This window comes from Heteronotia binoei, chromosome 7, assembly GCF_032191835.1.
Source record: "Heteronotia binoei isolate CCM8104 ecotype False Entrance Well chromosome 7, APGP_CSIRO_Hbin_v1, whole genome shotgun sequence".
Lineage (NCBI taxonomy): Eukaryota > Metazoa > Chordata > Lepidosauria > Squamata > Gekkonidae > Heteronotia > Heteronotia binoei.
In genome coordinates this window covers 2,106,195-2,126,772 of record NC_083229.1, presented here as the reverse complement: position 1 = coordinate 2,126,772, position 20,578 = coordinate 2,106,195, and the positions used below count along the sequence as shown (strand labels likewise).

General features: G+C 48.3%; 1 protein-coding gene across 1 annotated transcript; it reads right to left on the bottom strand.

Moving 5' to 3' along the window:
• Nucleotides 1–270: 270 nt before the first annotated feature.
• LOC132574673 (fucolectin-like) lies at nucleotides 271–8,708 on the bottom strand. The gene is made up of 3 exons (XM_060242909.1): nucleotides 8,624–8,708; nucleotides 4,118–4,415; nucleotides 271–1,635 (listed from the first exon to the last, which is right to left on the bottom strand). The coding sequence occupies exons 1-3, from the start codon at nucleotides 8,706–8,708 to the stop codon at nucleotides 1,491–1,493; spliced, it is 528 nt and encodes a 175-aa protein (XP_060098892.1). The 3' UTR covers nucleotides 271–1,490.
• Nucleotides 8,709–20,578: the final 11,870 nt, after the last annotated feature.

Below are 20,578 nucleotides of genomic sequence, written 5' to 3'. Positions count from 1 at the left end.
AGAAGACCCGCTCAGCGGTTTCGTGTGAAGGCTGGGTCTGAGGTTGCACCTCCTTGCCCCTGGCTGCAGCCTTCCCCTTTACACTGAGTGGATGGCTCTAAGGAGGAAGCAAATGAAGGGGGAGAAAATGCCCTTGGCCTATCCCAAGGCAGAAAAACGAAGCAAAAAACTGGAAGAAAAGTTTCCGAAATGCTGGCGGTTTGGAAATCATCTCCAAACAAAAAGTACATTATGTGGATTACAGGCTGGTCATGATCACTAAACATCAACTGCATCAAACAAAACATTTATTATGGGTGAAAAGAATATAGAATTAGCCCTCTGCTGAAGCCAAGCAAGCCTGCTCTCATCAGGCCTCGGAAGCTCAGCAGGGTGGACTCTGGCAAGAGCTTGGATAAAGGACCTCCTGGGAATACCAGAGCCGGAGGCAGAGGCAGGCTTTATTCCGCCACCTCTCTGACTATCCTCCAGGCCCCCAGTAGGGGTCAGTCTCCAGAGGTCACAATGACTTCCAGGTGCACACACACACACACAAATCCCAACAAAAAGTATAGAATTAAGGAAAAGGAAAGGTCCCCTGTGCAAGCACCAGTCATTTCCGGCTCTGGGGTGACGTTGCTTACACAACGTTTTCACGGCAGACTTTTTACAGGGTGGTTTGCCATTGCCTTCCCCAGTCATCTCCACTTTCCCCCCAGCAAGCTGGGGACTCATTTGAGCGACCTCGGAAGGATGGAAGGCTGAGTCAACGTGAGCCGGCTACCTGAAACCAGCTTCCGCTGGGATCGAACTCAGGTCGTGAGCAGAGCTTAGAACTGCAGTACTACAGCTTTAGCACTCTGTGCCATGGGGCTCCTTTTAGAATTAAACATCATGCTAAAATCAGCAGTCTTTCTGGTTGCACAGAAATACAGAGGCTTTTTCGCACCAGCCTTGCTCCGCGCCAGGCTTCCGTTTCGCTCTGGAGCAAGCTAGCGATTTTGCACCAGCTGTTCTGCGCTGCCATTTTGCTCCGGGGCAACCCGCGATTTGGTGCGCAGCAATGTAAACCTGGTTTTTTTTTCAGGTTTATGTTGTTGCACGGCAAATCACGGGTTGCCCTGGGGCAAAATAGCGGCACAGAGCAGCTGGTGCAAAATCGCTAGCTTGCTCCAGAGTGAAATGGAAGCCTGGCACCGAGCAAGGTTAGTGCGGAGAAAGCCAGAGAGTTTAAAGACATCGGCATTATCAAAAGTCAGGAGCAAGCCAGCATTGTAAATGTGTGACACATCAAAGACAGACCAAAATCTCTCGTAGTAGCGGCTTCTGTGGCTGAGAGCGAAGCAGTGGCCAAAGGCTGCTGTGGTGCTCTTGGTCACAGGCAAATTCACAGCCAGATGTTAGTTGCAAAGATGCATGCTGAGAAGCGGCATCGAGGTTATTGACTGGAAAGACATCACCCCACTCCATGCACCTGAGCTCTATGCTCTCTTCACTCGGGCCGGGGGTGCTCAGCCAGTGCCGTGGACTTCTACTTCCGCTAGAGATAGGATTGATTCACGGCCAACGATGGCGATGGTGACGTAGCGGCCCCGGGCTGCATTGCAGAACAAGGTCGAGAGGGATCCTTTCTGGAGGTCTGTGATGGTCCCACATCTGGGGAGGGGAGGGAGAAAGAGATTGGTGGTGACATGAATTCTTAATGAATCAGTCTTCAGGAATGAGGGGATATAGAAGTGTTGCTTCTTGTCTAGCTGACCATCACCGTGCTAGCCCTTCTCAGTTTGGTGTAGTGGTTCTCTTATCTGGGAGAACCAGGTTTGATTCCCCACTCCTCCACTTGCACCTGCTGGGATGGCCTTGGGTCAGCCAGAGCTCTGGCAGAGGTTGTCCTTGAAAGGGCAGCTGCTGTGAGAGCTCTCTCAGCCCCACCCACCTCAGGGGGTGTCTGTTGTGGGGGAGGAAGGTAAAGGAGATTGTGAGCCGCTCTGAGACTCTTCGGAGTGGAGGGCGGGATATAAATCCAATATCTTCATCTACCTCACAGGGTGTCTGTTGTGGGGGGGGGGGGGAGGGAAAGGAGATTGTGAGCCGCTCTGAGACTCTTCGGAGTGGAGGGCGGGATATAAATCCAATATCTTCATCTACCTCACAGGGTGTCTTTTGTGGGGGAGGAAGGGAAAGCAGATTGTGAGCCGCTCTGAGACTCTTTGGAGTGGAGGGCAGGATATAGATCCAATAGCTTCATCTACCTCACAGGGTGTCTGTTGTGGGGGAGGAAAAGAGCCAGTTTGGTGTAGCGGTTAAGTGTGCTGCAGACTCTTATCTGGGAGAACTGGGTTTGATTCCTCACTCCTCCACTTGCACCTGCTGGAATGGTCTTGGGTCAGCCAGAGCTCTCGTAGGAGTTGTCCTTGAAAGGGCAGCTTCTGGGGGAGCTCTCTCAGCCCCACCCACCTCACAGGGTGTCTGTTGTGCGGAAAAAGGTATAGGAGACTGTAAGCCGCTCTGAGGCTCTGATTCAGGGAGAATGGTGGGGTATAAATCTGCAATTCTTCTTCTCCTGAACCTTTCTGAGGGTTCCCCCCCTCCTCCCACCTACCTTGTCCATTGAATAGTAGGTGCAGCTGCATAACAATCCCTAGAATCATAGAATCATAGAGTTGGATGGGACCTCTAGGTTCATCTAGTCCAACCCCCTGCACAATGCAGGAAGCTCACAAACACCTCCCCCTAAATTCACAGGATCTTCATTGCTGTCAGATGGCCATCTAGCCTCTGCTTAAAAGCCTACAAGGAAGGAGAGCCCACCACCTCCTGAGGAAGCCTGTTCCACTGAGGAATCGCTCTAGCTGTCAGGAAGTTCTTCCTAATGTTGAGACAGAAACTCTTTGGATTTAATTTCAACCCACTGGTTCTGGTCCGACCTTCTGGGGCCACAGAAAACAATTCCACCCCATCCTCTAGATGACGGCCCCTCAAGTACTTGAAGGTGGTGATCCTATCACCTCTCAGTCGCCTCCTCTCCAGGCTCCTTCAACCTTTCCTCATAGGACTTGGTCCTGGGACCTCTTTTGTTCAACATCTTTATCAATGATTTGGATGAAGGAAAGGAGGGAATGTTTATTAAATTTGCTGATGATACTAAATTGGGAGGGGTTGCAAATACAGTAGAAGAAAGAAACAGGATACAGGATGACCTTGACAGGCTGGAAAACTGGGCTAAAACCAATAAAATGAATTTTAACAGGGATAAATGTAAAGTTCTGCATTTAAGTAGGAAAAATCCAATGCATGGTTATAGGATGGGGGAGATTTATCTTAGCAGTAGTATGTGTGAAAAGGATCTAGGGGTCTTAGTGGATCATATGCTGAACATGAGTCAACAGTGTGATGTGGTGGCTAAAAAGGCAAATGCAATTTTGGGCTGTATCAACAGAAGTATAGTGTCCAGATCACATGATGTGATGGTATTGCTTTACTCTGCTCTGGTGAGACCTCACCTGGAGTCTGGTGTTCAGTTTTGGGCACCACATTTGAAGAAGGATCTAGACAAGCTGGAACGAGTCCAGAGGAGGGCGACGAAGATGGTGAGGGGTCTGGAGACCAAGTCCTGTGAGGAAAGGTTGAAGGAGCTGGGGATGTTTAGCCTGGAGAGGAGGTGGCTGAGAGGTGATCTGATCACCATCTTCAAGTACTTGAAGGGCTGTCATAGAGAGGATGGTGTGGAATTGTTTTCTGTGGCCCCAGAAGGTAGGCCCAGAACCAATGGGTTGAAATCAAATCCAAAGAGTTTCTGGCTCAACATTGGGAAGAACTTTCTGCCTGTTAGAGCGATTCCTCAGTGGAACAGGCTTCCTCGGGTGGTGGTGGGCTCTCTTTCCTTGGAGGTTTTTAAGCAGAGGCTAGATGGCCATCTGACAACAATGAAGATCCTGTGAATTTAGAGGGAGGTATTTGTGGGTTTCCTGCATTGTGCAGGGGGTTGGACTAGATAACCCTAGAGGTCCCTTCCAACTCTATGATTCTATGATATGGTGGGTCAAGTCCACCATTTTAGAGGAATTCCAAATTTTGTATCTGGGGGAAATGGGCTGTAGTAAAGGTCGGGGGGAACGGAGACCTGCGTGAGACTTACATGAAGCTGGTTGCGCCAAAGTCACCCATGTGGTCTCCCACATGGACCGTGGCCCCCTGGATCCTCTCTCCACAGCAGTCCTGCCGGTTTTTTACTACCACGAGGGAGATGTCATATTCTTTGCCCAAATCCACCGACCACCAGTTGTTGAGCTGCTGGTTGGTGTGGGTGATGGACCGGGCGATCCATCGCCCATCACAGTTCCCGTCCACAGCATAGCTGGACATTCCCGAGATCCCATCGGTGTGCGTGTAGGTGGAGGACTGCGCGGTTGTCCGACCTCCAGCCAAGTTAGGACCTAGAGCAGGAGCATGACAAAAAGGGAGAGAAGTGGTCAGGATCCGCTGCTTTTGCTAGATAAGAAGAGGGGACGTCTGCACCTTTGGGCACTGGGCAAAGCAACAGGGACACCCCCTTTCAGGGGAGCTATTAGTGAAGGGTTTATTGGGTGGGCCAGTCTCCTTCCTGGATCTCAGTAGAGAACACGCGTAAGAACCCTTCAAGTGCAAGTGTTTGCTCTCTCCATTCCAGAGCAGGAAGGGCTGGGAGGGGAACAGGGAAAAGCAGAGTGGCTAAAACCTATGGGGAAATAAAGTTAAAGGTAGTCCCCTGTGCAAGCACCAGTTGTTTTCGACTCTGGGGTGACGTTGCTTTCACAACGTTTTCAGGGCAGACTTTTTACGGGGTGGTTTGCCATTGCCTTCCCCAGTCTTTTACGCTTTCCCCCCAGCAAGGTGGGGACTCATTTGACCAACCTCGGAAGGATGGAAGGCTGAATCAACCTTGGGCCGGCTACCTGAACCAGCATTCGTTGGGATAGAACTCAGGTCGTGAGCAGAGAGTTCAGATCACAGTACTGCAGCACTGCTGCTTTACCACTCTGCGCCACCCCGTAAAAAGGTCTGCCGTGAAAACGTTGTGAAATCAACGTCACCCCAGAATTGAAAATGACTGGTGCTTGCACAGGGGACCTTTCCTTTCCTACACAATAGAGTGATTAACATTCTCACATTTTGACATATTACTGTTTTATTGCTTTCTCACACTCATGATACCCAGATCAAGGAAAGGAAAGGAAAGGTCCCCTGTGCAAGCACCAGTCGTTTTCAACTCTGGGGTGACGCTGCTTTCACAATGTTTTCACGGCAGACTTTTTACGGGGTGGTTTGCCATTGCCTTCCCCAGTCTTTTACACTTCCCCCCCTAGCAAGCTGGGGACTCATTTGACCGACCTCGGAAGGATGGAAGGCTGAGTCAACCTGGAGCTGGCTACCTGAACCAGCTTCCACTGGGATCGAACTGACTTTTCACCATGTGCATATATGTAACCACCAATACTCCCTCTAAATTGTGGAGTTTTATTGTGAGCAAAAATTCTACTTGGTGAGCTACTGGCATTAAAGTTGTGAGCTCCTGCATAAATTGAGTTTGCTCTGGGGCCGTTTTTCCCGAGCTAGGACAAAAATGTGTGAGCTGGAGGCTAAAAAGCGGTGAGCTAGCTCACACTAACTCAGCTTAGAGGGATAGATCCAAGTGGGCAGCCGTGTCGGCTTGAAGCAGTAGAACAAAGTAACAGGGAACTTTTATTACCTTTTATTGCTTTCCCAACACAAATGCTATCCAGACCAATGCTCCCTCTAAGCTGTGAAGTCATGTGAGCAAAAATTGTACTTTGTGAGCTACTGACATTAAAGTTGTGAGCTCCCGCATCAGTTCGTTCGCTCTGGGGCCATTTTTCCTGAGCTGAGACAGAAATGTGAGGGCTGGTGGCAAGAAAACTGTGAGTGAGCTCACACTAACTCAGCTTAGAGGGAACGTTAATCCAGACGAAATGGTCTTCCAACTATTCAGCCGTTTGATCCTAAACTTTGTATCAGTTTACACTCTTAATCCACCAGCTATATATGTATTTCAGCTCACTGTACCCCATCCCCTCGTCTGAAGAAGTCTGCTGCATATGAAAGCTGACATTCCGAATAAAACTTTGTTGGTCTTAAAGGTGATACTGGACTCCTACTTTGTTCCTTCTAAGCTGAGTTAGCGTGAGCTAGCTCACAGATTTTTAGCCTCCAGCTCACACATTTTTGCCTTAGCTCAGGAAGGAGGACCCCAGAGCACACTCATTGATGCAGCAGCTCACAAAGTCGAATTTGCTCACAAGACTCTGCAGCTTACAGGGAACATGGCCTCTCTCACACCCTCCCAATAGATGTGCTTCACCCACTTCTGTGCCAGGTTAGAAATCAAGGGAGGAGCAGGGACTGAGGGACAGGCTGGACCTCCCTGGGGACAATGCTGCATACTTCCTGCAGACTGCCAATGCACAGCAAATAACTGGAATGCAAGATAAATTCTCTGCTGTCAAATCACAGCTGAGTTATGGTGACTCCATGGGGTTTTCAAGACAAGAGACAGTCAGAGGTGGTTTGCCAAAGATAATTTATAATGCACCATTCACTATCCGGTTAGGCCCTTGGTCTCTTTTTGTGCTTTTCAGTGAATTGTAGGGTTGCCAACCCCCAGGTGGGGCCTGGCAATCTTCTGCTTTTACAACTGATGTCCAGCTTTTTAAAAGTATATAACTATATATTAATATATAACTATATACATTAATGAAGAGCTCTGTGGCGCAGAGTGTTAAAGCTGCAGTCCTAAGCTCTGCTCATGACCTGAGTTCGATCCCGGCGGAAGCTGAGTTCAGGTAGCCAGCTCGAGCTTGACTCAGCCTTCCATCCTTCCGAGGTGCGTCAAATGAGTCCCCAGCTTGCTGGGGGCGGGGGGGGGGGAAGTGTAGATGACTGGGGAAGGCCATGGCAAACCACCCTGTAAAAGGTCTGCCGTGAGAACATTGTGAAAGCGACGTCGCCCCAGAGTCGAAAACGACTGGTGCTTGCACAAGGGACCTTTCCTTTTCTTTGTGAGAGTGCTGCCCCGTGGCCCAGAGTTGTAAAGCAGCAGTACTGCAGTACTGTGATCTGAACTCTCTGCTCACGACCTGAGTTCTATCCCAGCAAAAGCTGGTTCAGGTAGCTGGCACGAGATTGACTCAGCCTTCCATCCTTCCGAGGTTGGTCAAAGGAGTCCCCAGCTTGCTGGGGGGAAAGTGGAGATGACCGGGGAAGGCAATGGCAAACCACCTTGTAAAAAGTCTGCCATGAAAACGTGAAAGCAACGTCACCCCAGAGTTGGAAGCGACTGCTGCTTGCACAGGGGACTACCTTGACCTTTTTATATATATTAATATATAACTGTAATATATATGGCAGAGATCAGCTCCCCTGGAGAAAATGGCTGCTGGGAAGGGGGGCTCTAGGGCACTGTACCATGGGGCACTGGCAAACCACCCTGCACCATGGGGCACTGGTGCCCCTCCCCCCGCCCTCTCCCGGCTCCACCCCCAAAGTCTCCAGGTATTTCCCAACACAGACCTGGGCAGGACTGGATCGACATGTTTTTTGAGGGGGGGCAAAATTAAAAAATGGTGCCCCCTTATGGGCCATTCTATCTTATGGTCCCATAGAATACAATGGACTCCATACCCAATTTGGCGCCCCCCCTCCGTCAGCGCCCAGGGCAAGAACCCCCCTCGGCCCCCCCTAGATCCGGCCCTGGACCTGGCAAGAAGAGAGAATGTGTGAGAAGAGAGAATGGAGGTGCACTGGAGCAATTCTCTCTCTTGTTCATATCAGGGGTGTCTGTGGTACAGCACCGAACATCTGTTTTGGGAGGAATGGAAGCCGCCCAGCAGGGCCTGACGTGGGTGTCTCAGAGCGAGTGTGGTGTAGTGATTAAGAGCAGTGGATTGAGAGTTGCCAGTCCCCATTTGGGGGTAGGGGAATCCCCTCATTTGGAGGCCCTCCCCCCACTTTTTGAATATCTGCCGGGCACTCCATTATATCCTATGGAGACGGGTCCCCATAGAGTATAATGGAGAACCGATAAGTGGGTATCGGGGGGGGGGCTGTTTTTTGAAGTAGAGGCACCAAATTTTCAGCATAGCATCTGGTGCTTCTCCTCAACAAAACTCCTCAAGTTTCAAAAAGATTGGACCAGGGGGTCAAATTCTATGAGCCCCCCCAAAAGGAGCCCCATCCTCCATTATTTCCAATGGAGGGAAGGCATTTAAAAGGAGCATGGTCCCTTTAAATGTGATGGCCAGAACTCCCTTTGGAGTTCCATCGTACTCGTCACACCCTTGCTCCAGACTCCACCCCCAAAAGTCCCTAGATATTTTCTGAGTCAGACCTGGCAACCCGAGTGGACTCTAATCTGGGAGAACCAGGTTTGATTCCCCACTCCTCCTCCAGAGGAAACCTGCTGGGTGACCTTAGGCCAGTCACAGTTCTCTCAGAACTCTCTCAGCCCCACCTCCCTCCCAGGGTGACTGTTGTGGGAAGAGGAAGGGAAGGAGGTGTCAGCCGCTCTGAGACTCCAAGCGAAGGGCGGGGTATAGTCCAATCTCTTCTCTTCTACGGAGGCCAAGCCTGCCCGCTCCCCATTTCTTACCTCCATATGCTTGGGTGCAGCTCTGGGCCTCCCCACGCCCCACCAGCAGCCCCAGGGCCAGCATCAAAGTCCAGATGAGCAGCATCCTGTAAAGAGGGGGCCAATGAGAACCACCTTTGGAGGTCAACCCCACCCCCCCAGCAGTACAAGGATGACACTTTGCAGGGGTGGAATTCTAGCAGGAGCTCCTTTGCATATTAGGCTACACCCCCTGGTGTATGTAGCCAGTCCTCCAAGAGATTATGAAAAAGAGCCTTGTAAGCTCTTGGAGGATTGGCACATCAGGGGGTGTGGCCTAATATGCAAAGAAGCTCCTGCTAGAATTCCACCTCTGCCCCTTTGGAAGATGGAGGGAAGGAGGGGCAAGAGGCAAGGCCACCTCTGACATGCCAGTGAGGGGTCTCATAAGTGCAATAGAAGCCTGGGAGCATCTGGGGTTAGAATCAGGCCCAGGCATTAGTTATTAGGAGAGCCAGTTTGGTGTAGTGGTTAAGTGTGCGGACTCTTATCTGGGAGAACCGGGTTTGATTCCCCACTCCTCCACTTGCAGCTGCTGGAATGAACTTGGGTCAGCCAGAGCTCTCTTATCTGGGAGAACCGGGTTTGCTTCCCCACTCCTCCACTTGCACCTGCTGGAATGGCCTTGGGTCAGCCAGAGCTCTCTTATCTGGGAGAACCGGGTTTGATTCCCTACTCCTCCACTTGCAGCTGCTGGAATGGCCTTGGGTCAGCCAGAGCTCTCTTATCTGGGAGAACCAGGTTTGATTCCCCACTCCTCCACTTGCAGCTGCTGGAATGGCCTTGGGTCAGCCAGAGCTCTCTTATCTGGGAGAACCGGGTTTGATTCCCTACTCCTCCACTTGCAGCTGCTGGAATGGCCTTGGGTCAGCCAGAGCTCTCTTATCTGGGAGAAACGGTTTCATTCCCCCCTCCTCCACTTGCACCTGCTGGAATGGCCTTGGGTCAGCTAGAGAGCCAGTTTGGTGTAGTGGTTAAGTGTGCGGACTCTTATCTGGGAGAACCGGGTTTGAGTCCCCACTCCTCCACTTGCACCTGCTAGCATGGCCTTGGGTCAGCCATAGCTCTGGCAGAGGTTGTCCTTGAAAGGGCAGCTGCTGTGAGAGCCCTCTCCAGCCCCACCCACCTCACAGGGTGTCTGTTGTCGGGGAGGAAGGTAAAGGAGATTGTGAGCCGCTCTGAGACTCTTCGGAGTGGAGGGCGGGATATAAATCCAATATCTTCTTCTTCTTCTTATATATGAATTGCTATTGCAGGATCACGACCTGCTGCTGCTTACGTGTTTCCATTCAAAAATGTTAGTTTCTCTCAAGTCCCGGTTTTAATTTTGGAAAAAAAGAAACCTCCACCCCTTTTTGTTGCCGAGATAAAAGGGGAAAGGCACAGGAAGCTTTGTCCTGGTGGCCTGGAAAGGAGCGAGGAACGGAAGGTGCAAGACAGCTGGAGGTTTACGATTTGTATGTCAATAGTGCGCTATAGAACCATAGCGACCCCATGAAATAAAAAGAAAGAAAGAGATTGCCTCTTGAGTTTTAATGGAACTGTTGTTTAATGGAACTACGGTGGATGCATGAAGGAAAGAACGAAAAATAAGAATAAAAAATTGGTGAATTGCTACGGTGGGCATGACGGCCACACCCTTGCAAGTCAACGTGGAACATGCATGCAAGCAAAAAATCATTGATTCTGGCCAGGTGCCAATCTGATCCACCCAGCACCAAAACATGAAGGTTCCCTTTAGTCACCGTGGCTAGTAGCTGCTGATAGACCTACCAACCTCCAACTGGGAGGTCTGCCAGAATTATAACTCCTCTCCAGGCAACAGAAATCACTTCCTCTGGGGATAGGTTGCCAATCCCCAGTTGGGGGCAGGGAATCCCCCGGTTTGGAGACCCTCCCCCCACTTCAGGGTTATCAGAAAGCGGAGGGAGGAGAGGGAAATGTCTGCTAGGCACTCTTAGTATACCCTATGCCAGAGACCAATTCCCATAGGATACAATGGAAAATTGATCTGTGGGTATCTGGGGCTCTAGAGGGGCTGTCTTTGAGTTAGAGGCACCAAATTTTCAGCATAGCATCACGTGTCTCTCCTCAAAAGAACCCCCAAGTTTCAAAAAGATTGGACCAGGGGGTCCAATTCTATGAGCCCCAAAAGAAGGTGCCCCTATCCTTCATTATTTCCTTTGGAGGGAAAAGGTTTAAAAGGTGTGCAGTCCCTTTAAATGAGATTGTCAGAGCTCCCTTTGGAGTTCAATCGTGCTTGTCACACCCTTGCTGCTGGCTCCACCCCCAAAGTCTCCTGGCTCCACCCCCAAAGTCCCCAGATATTTCTTAAGTCGTACTTGGCAACCCTATCTGGGGGAAATGGCTGCTTTGGAGGGTGGATTGCGCAGCATTATAGCCCACTGCTCTCCAAACAATGCCCTCCCGAGATGTCACCCCCAAGTCTCCAGGTTCTCCCACCCCACAGCTGGAACTCTACTGATAGGCCTTTTCTCCATGCATCTATCTAATCCTCACCTATTCCTAGGGCTGCCAGCCCCCAGGTGAGGCCTGGAGATCTCCTGCTTTTACAACTGACCTCCAGCTGGCAGAGATCAGCTCCCCTGGAGAAAATGGCTGCTTGGAAGGGTGGGCTCTAGGGCACTGTCCCCTGCCCTCTCCTGGCTCCACCCCCAAAGTCTCCAGGTATTTCCCAACACTGACCTGGCAACCTATTTGTGGCCCTCATGATATCCCCCGGCAGTGAATCCCACTCACCTCAGTGGCTGGCCTGTCTGAGTCACTTGATGCTGATCAGGCAAGAGAGACCGTCAAGGGTGCTCTTGTCTGCCTCACCGTAGGTGTCCCTTTTATAAGCCGTTCTTCCTTCTCTCCGCCTTTGCCTTCCTGTCCAGGAGTCCTGCCATGTATGGTCATCTTGGCAGCCATCAATTAAGGCCCCTTGGTGCAGTGGGGTGGGGAGGTCATACCTCATATCCTCATGGCCTTTTGGCCTCTTGGGTAATCTTGACTCACAGATTTCCAGGAACTTTGCTGACATGCATCTTCGAGCATGGCCTCCAGGAGTTCCCCTTTTTTCCTCAGTAGGGAGTTGACAGTGGTGTTTCCCACCCACCAGGGTGGAGGTCCTCTTATGATCTTCCACCTGGTGGCCTCTCGAATCTGGTTGTCCCAGGCCTCCTTCTGGTATAACTCTTCATGCTCTCATTCATTTTCTCATTCACCAGCTCTTGTGCATACCTGGACAGGTCATTTGTTTCTTAGATATACAGATGTTTTCCAAAGATGCTTGTGCATTTTATTAATTGCATGTTTTTTTCTGTTCTATGTTAAGAGTGCTTCTTGCCATGATTGTAGTTTTGCTGTATAAGAACATGAGAGAAGCCATGTTGGATCAGGCCAATGGTCCATCCAGTCAAACACTCTGTGTCACAGAAGAACATAAGAGAAGCCCTGTTGGATCAGGCCAATGGCCCATCCAGCCCAACAAACTGTGTCACGTAAGAACATAAGAGAAGCCATGTTGGATCAGGCCATTGGCTCATCCAGTCCAACACTCTGTGTCACATAAGAACATAAGAGAAGCCCTGTTGGATCAGGCCAATGGCCCCTCCAGTCCAACACTCTGTGTCACATAAGAACATAAGAGAAGCCCTGTTGGACCAGGCCAATGGCCCCTCCAGTCCAACTCTCTGTGTCACAGAAGAACATAAGAGAAGCCCTGTTGGATCAGGCCAGTGGCCCCTCCAGTCCAACACTCTGTGTCACAGAAGAACATAAGAGAAGCCCTGTTGGATCAGGCCAGTGGCCCCTCCAGTCCAACACTCTGTGTCACAGAAGAACATAAGAGAAGCCCTGTTGGATCAGGCCAATGGCCCATCCAGTCCAACACTCTGTGTCACAGAAGAACATAAGAGAAGCTCTGTTGGATCAGGACAGTGGCCCCTCCAGTCCAACTCAAGGCCCCTCTGTCACACATAAGAACATAAGAGAAGCCCTGTTGGATCAGGCCAGTGGCCCCTCCAGTGCAACACTCTGTGTCACACATAAGAACATAAGAGAAGCCATGTTGGATCAGGCCAGTGGCCCCTCCAGTCCAACACTCTGTCACACATAAGAACATAAGAGAAGCCCTGTTGGATCAGGCCAGTGGCCCCTCCAGTGCAACACTCTGTGTCACACATAAGAGAAGCCATGTTGGATCAGGCCAGTGGCCCCTCCAGTCCAACACTCTGTCACACATAAGAACATAAGAGAAGCCATGTTGGATCAGGCCAATGGCCCATCCAGTCCAACACTCTGTGTCACACAGTGGCCAAAAAAAACACAGGTGCCACCAGGAGGTCCATCAGGGGCCATGGCACTAGAAGCCCTCCCACTGTGCCCCCCCCAGCACCAAGTATACAGAGCATCACTTGCCCCAGACAGAGAGTTCCAATGAGAAACTGTGGCTTATAGCCACTGATGGACCTCTGCTCCATATGCTTATCCAATCCCCTCTTGAAGCTGCCTATGCTTGCAGCTACCACCATCTCCTGTGGCAGTGAATCCCATGTGTTAATCACCCTTTGGGTGAGGAAGTGCTTCCTTTTATCAGTTCTAACACAACTGCTCAGCAATTTCATTGAATGCCCACGAGTTCTCATATTGTGAGAAAGGGAGAGAAGTGCTTCTTTCTCTACCTTCTCTGTCCCATGCAGAACCTTGTAAACCTCTCTCATGTCACCCCGCATTCGACGTTTCTCTAAGCTAAAGAGCCCCAAGCATTTGAACCTTTCTTCATAGGGAAAGTGTTTTTTTCAGGTTTACATTGAATCATAGAATCCTAGAGTTGGAAGAGACCTCTAGGGCCATCTAGTCCAACCCCCTGCACAATGCAGGAAACTCACAAACACTTCCCCCTAAATTTGCCATGTGTCAAATTGGGGGTTGCCTGGCAAAAAATGGAGGTATGAAGCAGTTCGTGTGAAATCGCTAAGCTTGCTCCAGAGAAAAAGGGAAACCTGTCAAGGAGCAAGGTTAGTGATTTAGAGATATTCAAAAAGGAGTGGAAAAAATGTAAAGGATATATGGAGAAAGAGTGGAATGTAAAAAGACATTGGACAATTTTTTAGCATTAATGAGAAATATATATATGAACTCTGATCAGTTAGTAGTACCTTTAGTATTGAACTTGAATCTATAACTTCGGGGAAGTCAACATTGGAGGGAGGGGGGATTGAAATGTCATATGGGTTAGCACTGAAAATTTATAATTAAGATTTGTAACCATATGTTATCAATAAATTGTTAAAACACAAGGAGCAAGGTTAGTGCAAGATCAGTCCCTTTTTACTACGAGGCCCGGAGTTGATAGCGGAGTGGCCGGGGACTTGACATTCTGAACCTTCAACAGGAAGGTAAAGCAAAAGCCAATCTTTCCTAGCTGTTGCTTAATTAAAAATGACAGTCCCAGCTTCTGCTTTTACATATTTCACAATTCATGGCCTGCGGAACACGTGTCAGATTGACTGAAGGAAACTAAGCTATATGTGTTGATATTTGGCTTTTTCAATAACCCAAAGGTGCAGAGTAGGAGCCGGAAAAGTTGGTTATATTTGTGATTTGGACGTCGGCGGCTTTTGTTTTGCTTCCCGGCAAGGGGGCTCAGGTCTTGCGTCTCTTTTTACACAACTACATCTAACACCTCTAGTTCAGCAGGTTCTCTCTTAACTGGCAAAGAAACGGCTCTCAGGAAAAAAGAATTGTCTTAATTTGCCATTAAAAAAAAAGGTAGTCCCCTGTGCAAGCACCGGTCGTTTCTGACTCTGGGGTGACTAGGGTTGCCAATCCCCAGGTGGGGACAGGGGATCCCCTGGTTTGGAGGACCCTCCCCCCCTCCGCTTCAGGGTCATCAGAAAGCGGGGGGGAGGGGAGGGAAATGTCTGCTGGGAACTCTGTTATTCCCTGTGGAGATTTATTCCCATAGAAAATCATGGAGAATCGATCCACGGGTATCTGGGGCTCTGGGGGGCTGTTTTTTTGGGATAGAGGTACCAAATTTTCAGTATAGCATCTAGTGCCTCCCCCCAAAATACCCCCCAAGTTTCAAAAAGATTGGACCAGGGGGTCCAATTCTATGAGCCCCAAAAGAAGGTGCCCCTATCCTTCATGATTTCCTATGGAAGGAAGGAATTGAAAAGGTGTGCCGTCCCTTTAAATGTGATGGCCAAAACTCCCTTTGGAGTTAAGTGATGCTTGTCACAGCTTTGATCTTGGCTCCACCCCTAATGTCTCCTGGCTCCACCCCCCAAAGTCTCCTGGCTCCACCCCCAAAGTCCCCAGATATTTCTTGAATTGGACTTGGCAACCCTAGGGGTGACGTCACATCACAACGTTTCCACAGCAGACTTTTCTACAGGGTGGTTTGCCATTGCCTTCCCCAGTCATCTCCACTTTCCCCCCAGCAAGCTGAGTACTCCTTTTACCCACCTCGGAAGGATGGAAGGCTGAGTCAACCTGAGCCAGGTACCTGAACCCAGCTTCTGCCGGGATCAAACTCAGGTCGTGAGCGGAGAGTTTGGACTGCAGGACTGCAGCTTGACCACTCTGCGCCACGGGGCTGCTATTATTTGCCATTATATCAAATTAAGAGTTCTGATTTAGCCCTGACCTGGATAGCCCAGGCTAGCCCAGTCTCCTCAGATCTTGGAAGCTAAGCAGAGTCAGCCGTGGCTGGTATTTGGAAGGGTGACTACCAAGGAATACCAGGGGCATGACGTGGAGGCAGGCAATGGCAAGGCACCTCTGAAGCATCTCTTGCCTTAAAAACGAGTCTAGCTTGCCACCTCTGAATCCTTTGCACTGCAAATGCAGTTGTTGGATATAAAAAGAAGCATCCATCCTGCCAGGCTGAATTGTCTAAGGCCGGGGTGTCAAGCCTCTTGTTATGAGGGATGGAGCTGAAATAAATGAGACCTTGTCAGGTCAGACCGGGTTGGGCTGGGGCATGTGTGTTCCTATTTAAGATGAGGTAGCAGAGAGATAAACTTGAACATATGAACCTATGAAGCTGCCTTATACTGAATCAGACCCTCTTGGATCCATCAAAGTCAGTATTGTCTTCTCAGACTGGCAGCGGCTCTCCAGGGTCTCAAGCTGAGGTTTTTCACACCTATTTGCCTGGACCCTTTTGAGTTGGAGATGCCGGGGATTGAACCTGGGACCTTCTGCTTACCAAGCAGATGCTCTACCACTGAACCATTGCCCCTCCCCTAAAGTCAGTCTTGTCTCCTCAGACTGGCAGCAGCTCTCCAGAGTCTCAGGCTGAGGTTTTTCACACCTACTTGCCTGGACCCTTTTTGGAGATGCCAGGAATTGAACCTGGGACCTTCTGCTTACCAAGCAGATGCTCTACCACTGAGCCACCGTCCCTCCCCGTAAAGGACATAGACTTCAAAAAGGACACAGACAAACACAACTAAAGATTCTTTTAAAAAACTTAAAACGTGCTTAAAACATTGGCACTCGTTGGTCTTAAAGGTGCTGTCTTTGTATTTCTCCCGTGGGATCCAGGGAACTGGGCAAAGGAAGCTCTGGGTCTTTCCTTCCTTTCCCAGGAGATGGGGGAGGGAAGCCTCAGCCAATAGAAGGAAGAGAGGCTTGGCTCAGTAGCTCTGTTGTGCGATTGAGAGAGCTTGGCAAAGCAAGCTCTCCCTCCCCCCCCTTTCCTCCCCAAGGGAGGAGCCTCAGCCAATGGAAAAAAATAGAGGTTTTGCTCTGTAGCTCCTGTGCAATTGAGAAAGCCTTGCAAAGCAAGCTGAGATGCAGAAGGAAGCAAGAGAGAGAGAGAAGGAAGCAGACAAGAGCCAGTAGCTCGGGGGCCTGATAGGAGCCCTCCGGGGGTTTGATTCGGCCCCTGAGCCACATGTTTGACACCCCTGGTCTAATGCTTTGGTGGCATTGTAGATTTCACGATCCTGATGAAGATTAAAGAAAGCCCTGCCGCTCTGGAATAGGGTGTTTGTAGTCCTGTAGAATCTCTGCTACAAGGAACTCAGGGACGTCTGTGTACCTATTGGCACATCATTGCACCACATGTAACTTGCTTATTCTATACTGAGACAATACTGCATCTTTTTGTTGCAGTGTGTCGCCCTTAAAGGATTTTGTGTATGGTTGTTGGGAGGGGTTGCAAATACCGTAAAAGACAGAAACAAGACAGTAATATTTTGACAGGCTGGAAAACTGGGCTGAAACCAATAAAATGAATTTTAACAGGGATAAATGTAAAGTTCTGCATTTAGGTAGGAGAAACCAAATGCGTCATTATAGGATGGGGGAGACTTGTCTTGGCATTGGTTTCTGCAAATAGGATCTAGGGGTCTTAGTGGACCATACACTGAACATGAGTCAACAGTGTGATGCGGTGATTAAAAAGGCAAATGCAATTTTGGGCTGTATCAACAGAAGTCTAGTGTCCAGGTCACGTGAAGTGATGGTATTGCTTTACTCTGCTCTGGTAAGACCTCACCTGGAGTATTGTGTTCAGTTTTGGGCACCACATTTTAAGAAGGATATAGACAAGCTGGAAGGGGTCCAGAGGAGGGCGACGGTGAGGGTTTTGGAGACCAAGTCCTATGAGGAAAGGTTGAAGAAGCTGGGGATGTTTAGCCTGCAGAGGAGGAGGCTGAGAGGTGATCTTCAAGTCCTTGAAGGGATGTCATATAGAGGATGGTGTGGAATTGTTTTCTGTGGCCCCAGAAGGTAATACCAGAACCAATGGGTTGAAATTAAATCAAAAGAGTTTCTGGCTCAACCTGAGGAAGAACTTCCTGACCGTTAGAGCGATTCCTCAGTGGAACAGGCTTCCTCGGGAGGTTGTGGGCTATCCTTTCTGCATTGTGCAGGGGGTTGGACTAGATGACCATGAAGGTCCCTTCCAACTCTAGGATTCTGTGATTCTTCAGGAGGTGCTGGGCTCTCCTTCCTTGGAGGTTTTTCAACAGAGGCTAGATGGCTATCTGACAGCAATGAAGATCCTGTGAATTTAGGGGGAGGTGTTTGTGACTTTCCTGCATTGTGCAGGGGGTTGGATTAGGTGACCCTGAAGGTCTCTTCTAACTCTGTCATTCCAGGGGGAGGGACGGTGGCTCAGTGGTAGAGTATCTGCTTGGGAAGCAGACGGTCCCAGGTTCAATCCCCGGCATCTCCAAAAAAGGGTCCAGGCAAATACGTGTGAAAAACTTCAGCTTGAGACCCTGGAGAGCCGCTGCCAGTCTGAGAAGACAATACTGACTTTGTTGGACCAAGGGTCTGATTCAGTATAAGGCAGCTTCATATGTTCATATGATTCTGGGGAAATAACCCCCCCCCCATCATTTCCCCAGAAAGCACTTTCTTGCAGGCACCTTTTGGGGGGGGGCATAACTTGGACCTCATAAATTCAATCCTCACCAAACTTGGAGGGCAGGTAGAGTACAGTCAGGTAGAGACCCCCCTGCAAATTTGGCATCTCTAACTTGCACAAGATCTGTTCTATACACTCTTGAACCGGTGCCTCGCAAAATGGCTGCCTGTCATTGCTGGATTCTGTGCAAGCTGGAGACACTAAACTCTCAAGAGACCCCCCCCCCACACACACACACGCTCCTCTACATGTCTTTTATATATGAATATATTTATTGTTTTAGTCATTTACATTGAGCTTATCCTTTTTCTCATACAGAGTATACATCTGAATCTCTATCTCCCTTTACAAGGTATTCTTGCTCGGTCCTTTTAATTTAAATGTTCTTATATCAGTCCATATTGAGGTCTTCTTGCTTCCAAATAGTACCGTCGTTCTTTAGTCTTCTCCTTCTAGGCCTTATTAAGTCCATTTTCTCTTTCACCTTCATATTCTTGTCACTTCCGAGCTTTCCTGCCCTGACGGTAGGGATGAGAATGTTTTAGTACATAGGATTTGATTTCCTATCACATTCATCAATCTATTTTTCTTCCCTAATCCCTCCCTCCCTCCCTTGCGTGCTCAACTTTCTAGCCAGGGGCACAAATTAAGAAGCTTCCACCGAATGTCCCGCCGTTGACCTTCTAGTGACCACTTTAAATATGGATACCATTTCTCCTTTATCCTTTTTGTTTTTGACCCCCATTGTTCATCACGATTAAGCATGGCTATAATGTCCGACTGAACGTATTCAAATAAATAATTATGCCAGTTTTGCTCCGTCCATTTGGTTTTATCCTTCCAGCCAAAGGCTATTACAGCCTTGCCAGCTAGCACCATTGCTTTGAATAGATCCAGCCCTTCTTTATTGATTCCGTATTTATTTAGTATGCTCCCGAACATTAAATCTAGATCTATCGTTGGTCTTATGGCAAAAAAATTATGGATATGCTCTATTACCTTTTCCCAAAAGGGTTTAACTTCTGAGCATTCCCACCACATGTGGGAATACCATCCTTTTTTCTTTCCACAGTGCCAACAGTTGGAATTCAAACCCTGGAACATATTGGCTAATGCTGCTGGTGTTCTGTACCATTTTGTGAGGAACTTTAGCTCCAGTTCTCTAAATTTATGCGTTTTGAGCTGATGTATACCTTTCTTGAGACTGTCAAATACATTATCTGCTAAGTTAGTTTCAGAGCTCCATTTTTTTTTAACTAAATTTTTTATCTCCTCCTTATCCGTCGTCATTTTCCTATATATCCTTCCTACTGTCCCTTTCTTTGTTTTTATCATCCCTTTTAACAACTCCTCCATTGGTTCTCCTTCAGTCACCAATCTGTCTTCTATTGTCTTCCTAATTCTGTTATATAATCCTGTTATTTTCAGCCAATATTTCCTACCTATTTCATCGTATAGCGTTTGCAATGGTTTGAGTGTCTGCCCAACTAACATATCTTGTAGCTTGTTATACCCTTTTTTACTGAGTAGTCTCCACCATCCTTTATCGTCATTCTTTTCATCCAAGGCCTCTAATGGGGTTTGTTTAGATGTTCCCTTTAACCATTTTAATTGCCATTTTCTCCAAATCATTAGTGCTGTTTTCCTCGGTCCTGTTTCTAATATGTTAACTTTGATCTTGCGTCCAGTGAAAACCCCTAAATTCCCTATTCCATTATTTGCCTCATTCTCTACTCTTACCCACTTCCTCTCCCTTTCCTCTCCTATTTCCATTAATGCTTTTAATTGAAATGACTCATAATAACTCCTCAGATCTGGGGCCCCCCAACCCATGTTTGTATTATGCGCATATATGAAATGCCTTGAAACTCTACTTTTTTTGCTACCGAATATCCATTCTTTTATTTTCGCGTTCCAACTATCGAGTTTTTGTTTTTTAATTTCTAAAGGTATCGTTTGGAATAAGTACAGTAGTTTCGAAGTCCAAAACATTTTCGCTATATTAATCTTGGTTGTTATGTTTAACATCTTCTTGCCCCATCTCTTCATATCTTTTACTATCGTACTCCATATTCTGTTATAATTCTTTTCTACCAACTTTTTAACATTTTTGACTAAGTCTATTCCTAAATATCTGATTTTCTTGACCCCTAGTCCTATCCCCGTTCGTTCATGAATCTCTTTCCTTTCCTCTTTTTTTACATTAATGTACATTATTTCTGATTTTGCCATATTAATTTTTAGTCCTGAGTTTGATTCAAAGTCCTCTAATATAATCTGTATCTCCTTTACTGCTTCTTTGGGATTAACTGTGACTATAATCAGATCGTCTGCAAACAAGTTCAACTTAATTTCTTCCTTGCCTAAATGACATCCTTCAATTCTCCCCGAATTTCTGAGACGTTGGGCTAACTGTTCCATTGCCATTATGAAGAAAAAGGGGGAGATCGGGCATCCCTGCCTAACTCCCCTCTGGATTGCGAATTGTGCCGTGTGTTCTCCATTAAGTCTAACTACAGCTGTACCTTCTCTATATATCTCCTTAA

Coding starts and splice junctions, on each gene's coding strand:
- LOC132574673 (XM_060242909.1), bottom strand. CDS start 8,708: ATGCTGCTCATCTGGACTTTGATGCTGGCCCTGGGGCTGCTGGTGGGG. Junction 4,416..8,623: donor CTGCACCCAAGCATATGGAG/GTAAGAAATGGG, acceptor CTCCTGCTCTAG/GTCCTAACTTGGCTGGAGGT. Junction 1,636..4,117: donor TTTGGCGCAACCAGCTTCAT/GTAAGTCTCACG, acceptor TCCCCTCCCCAG/ATGTGGGACCATCACAGACC.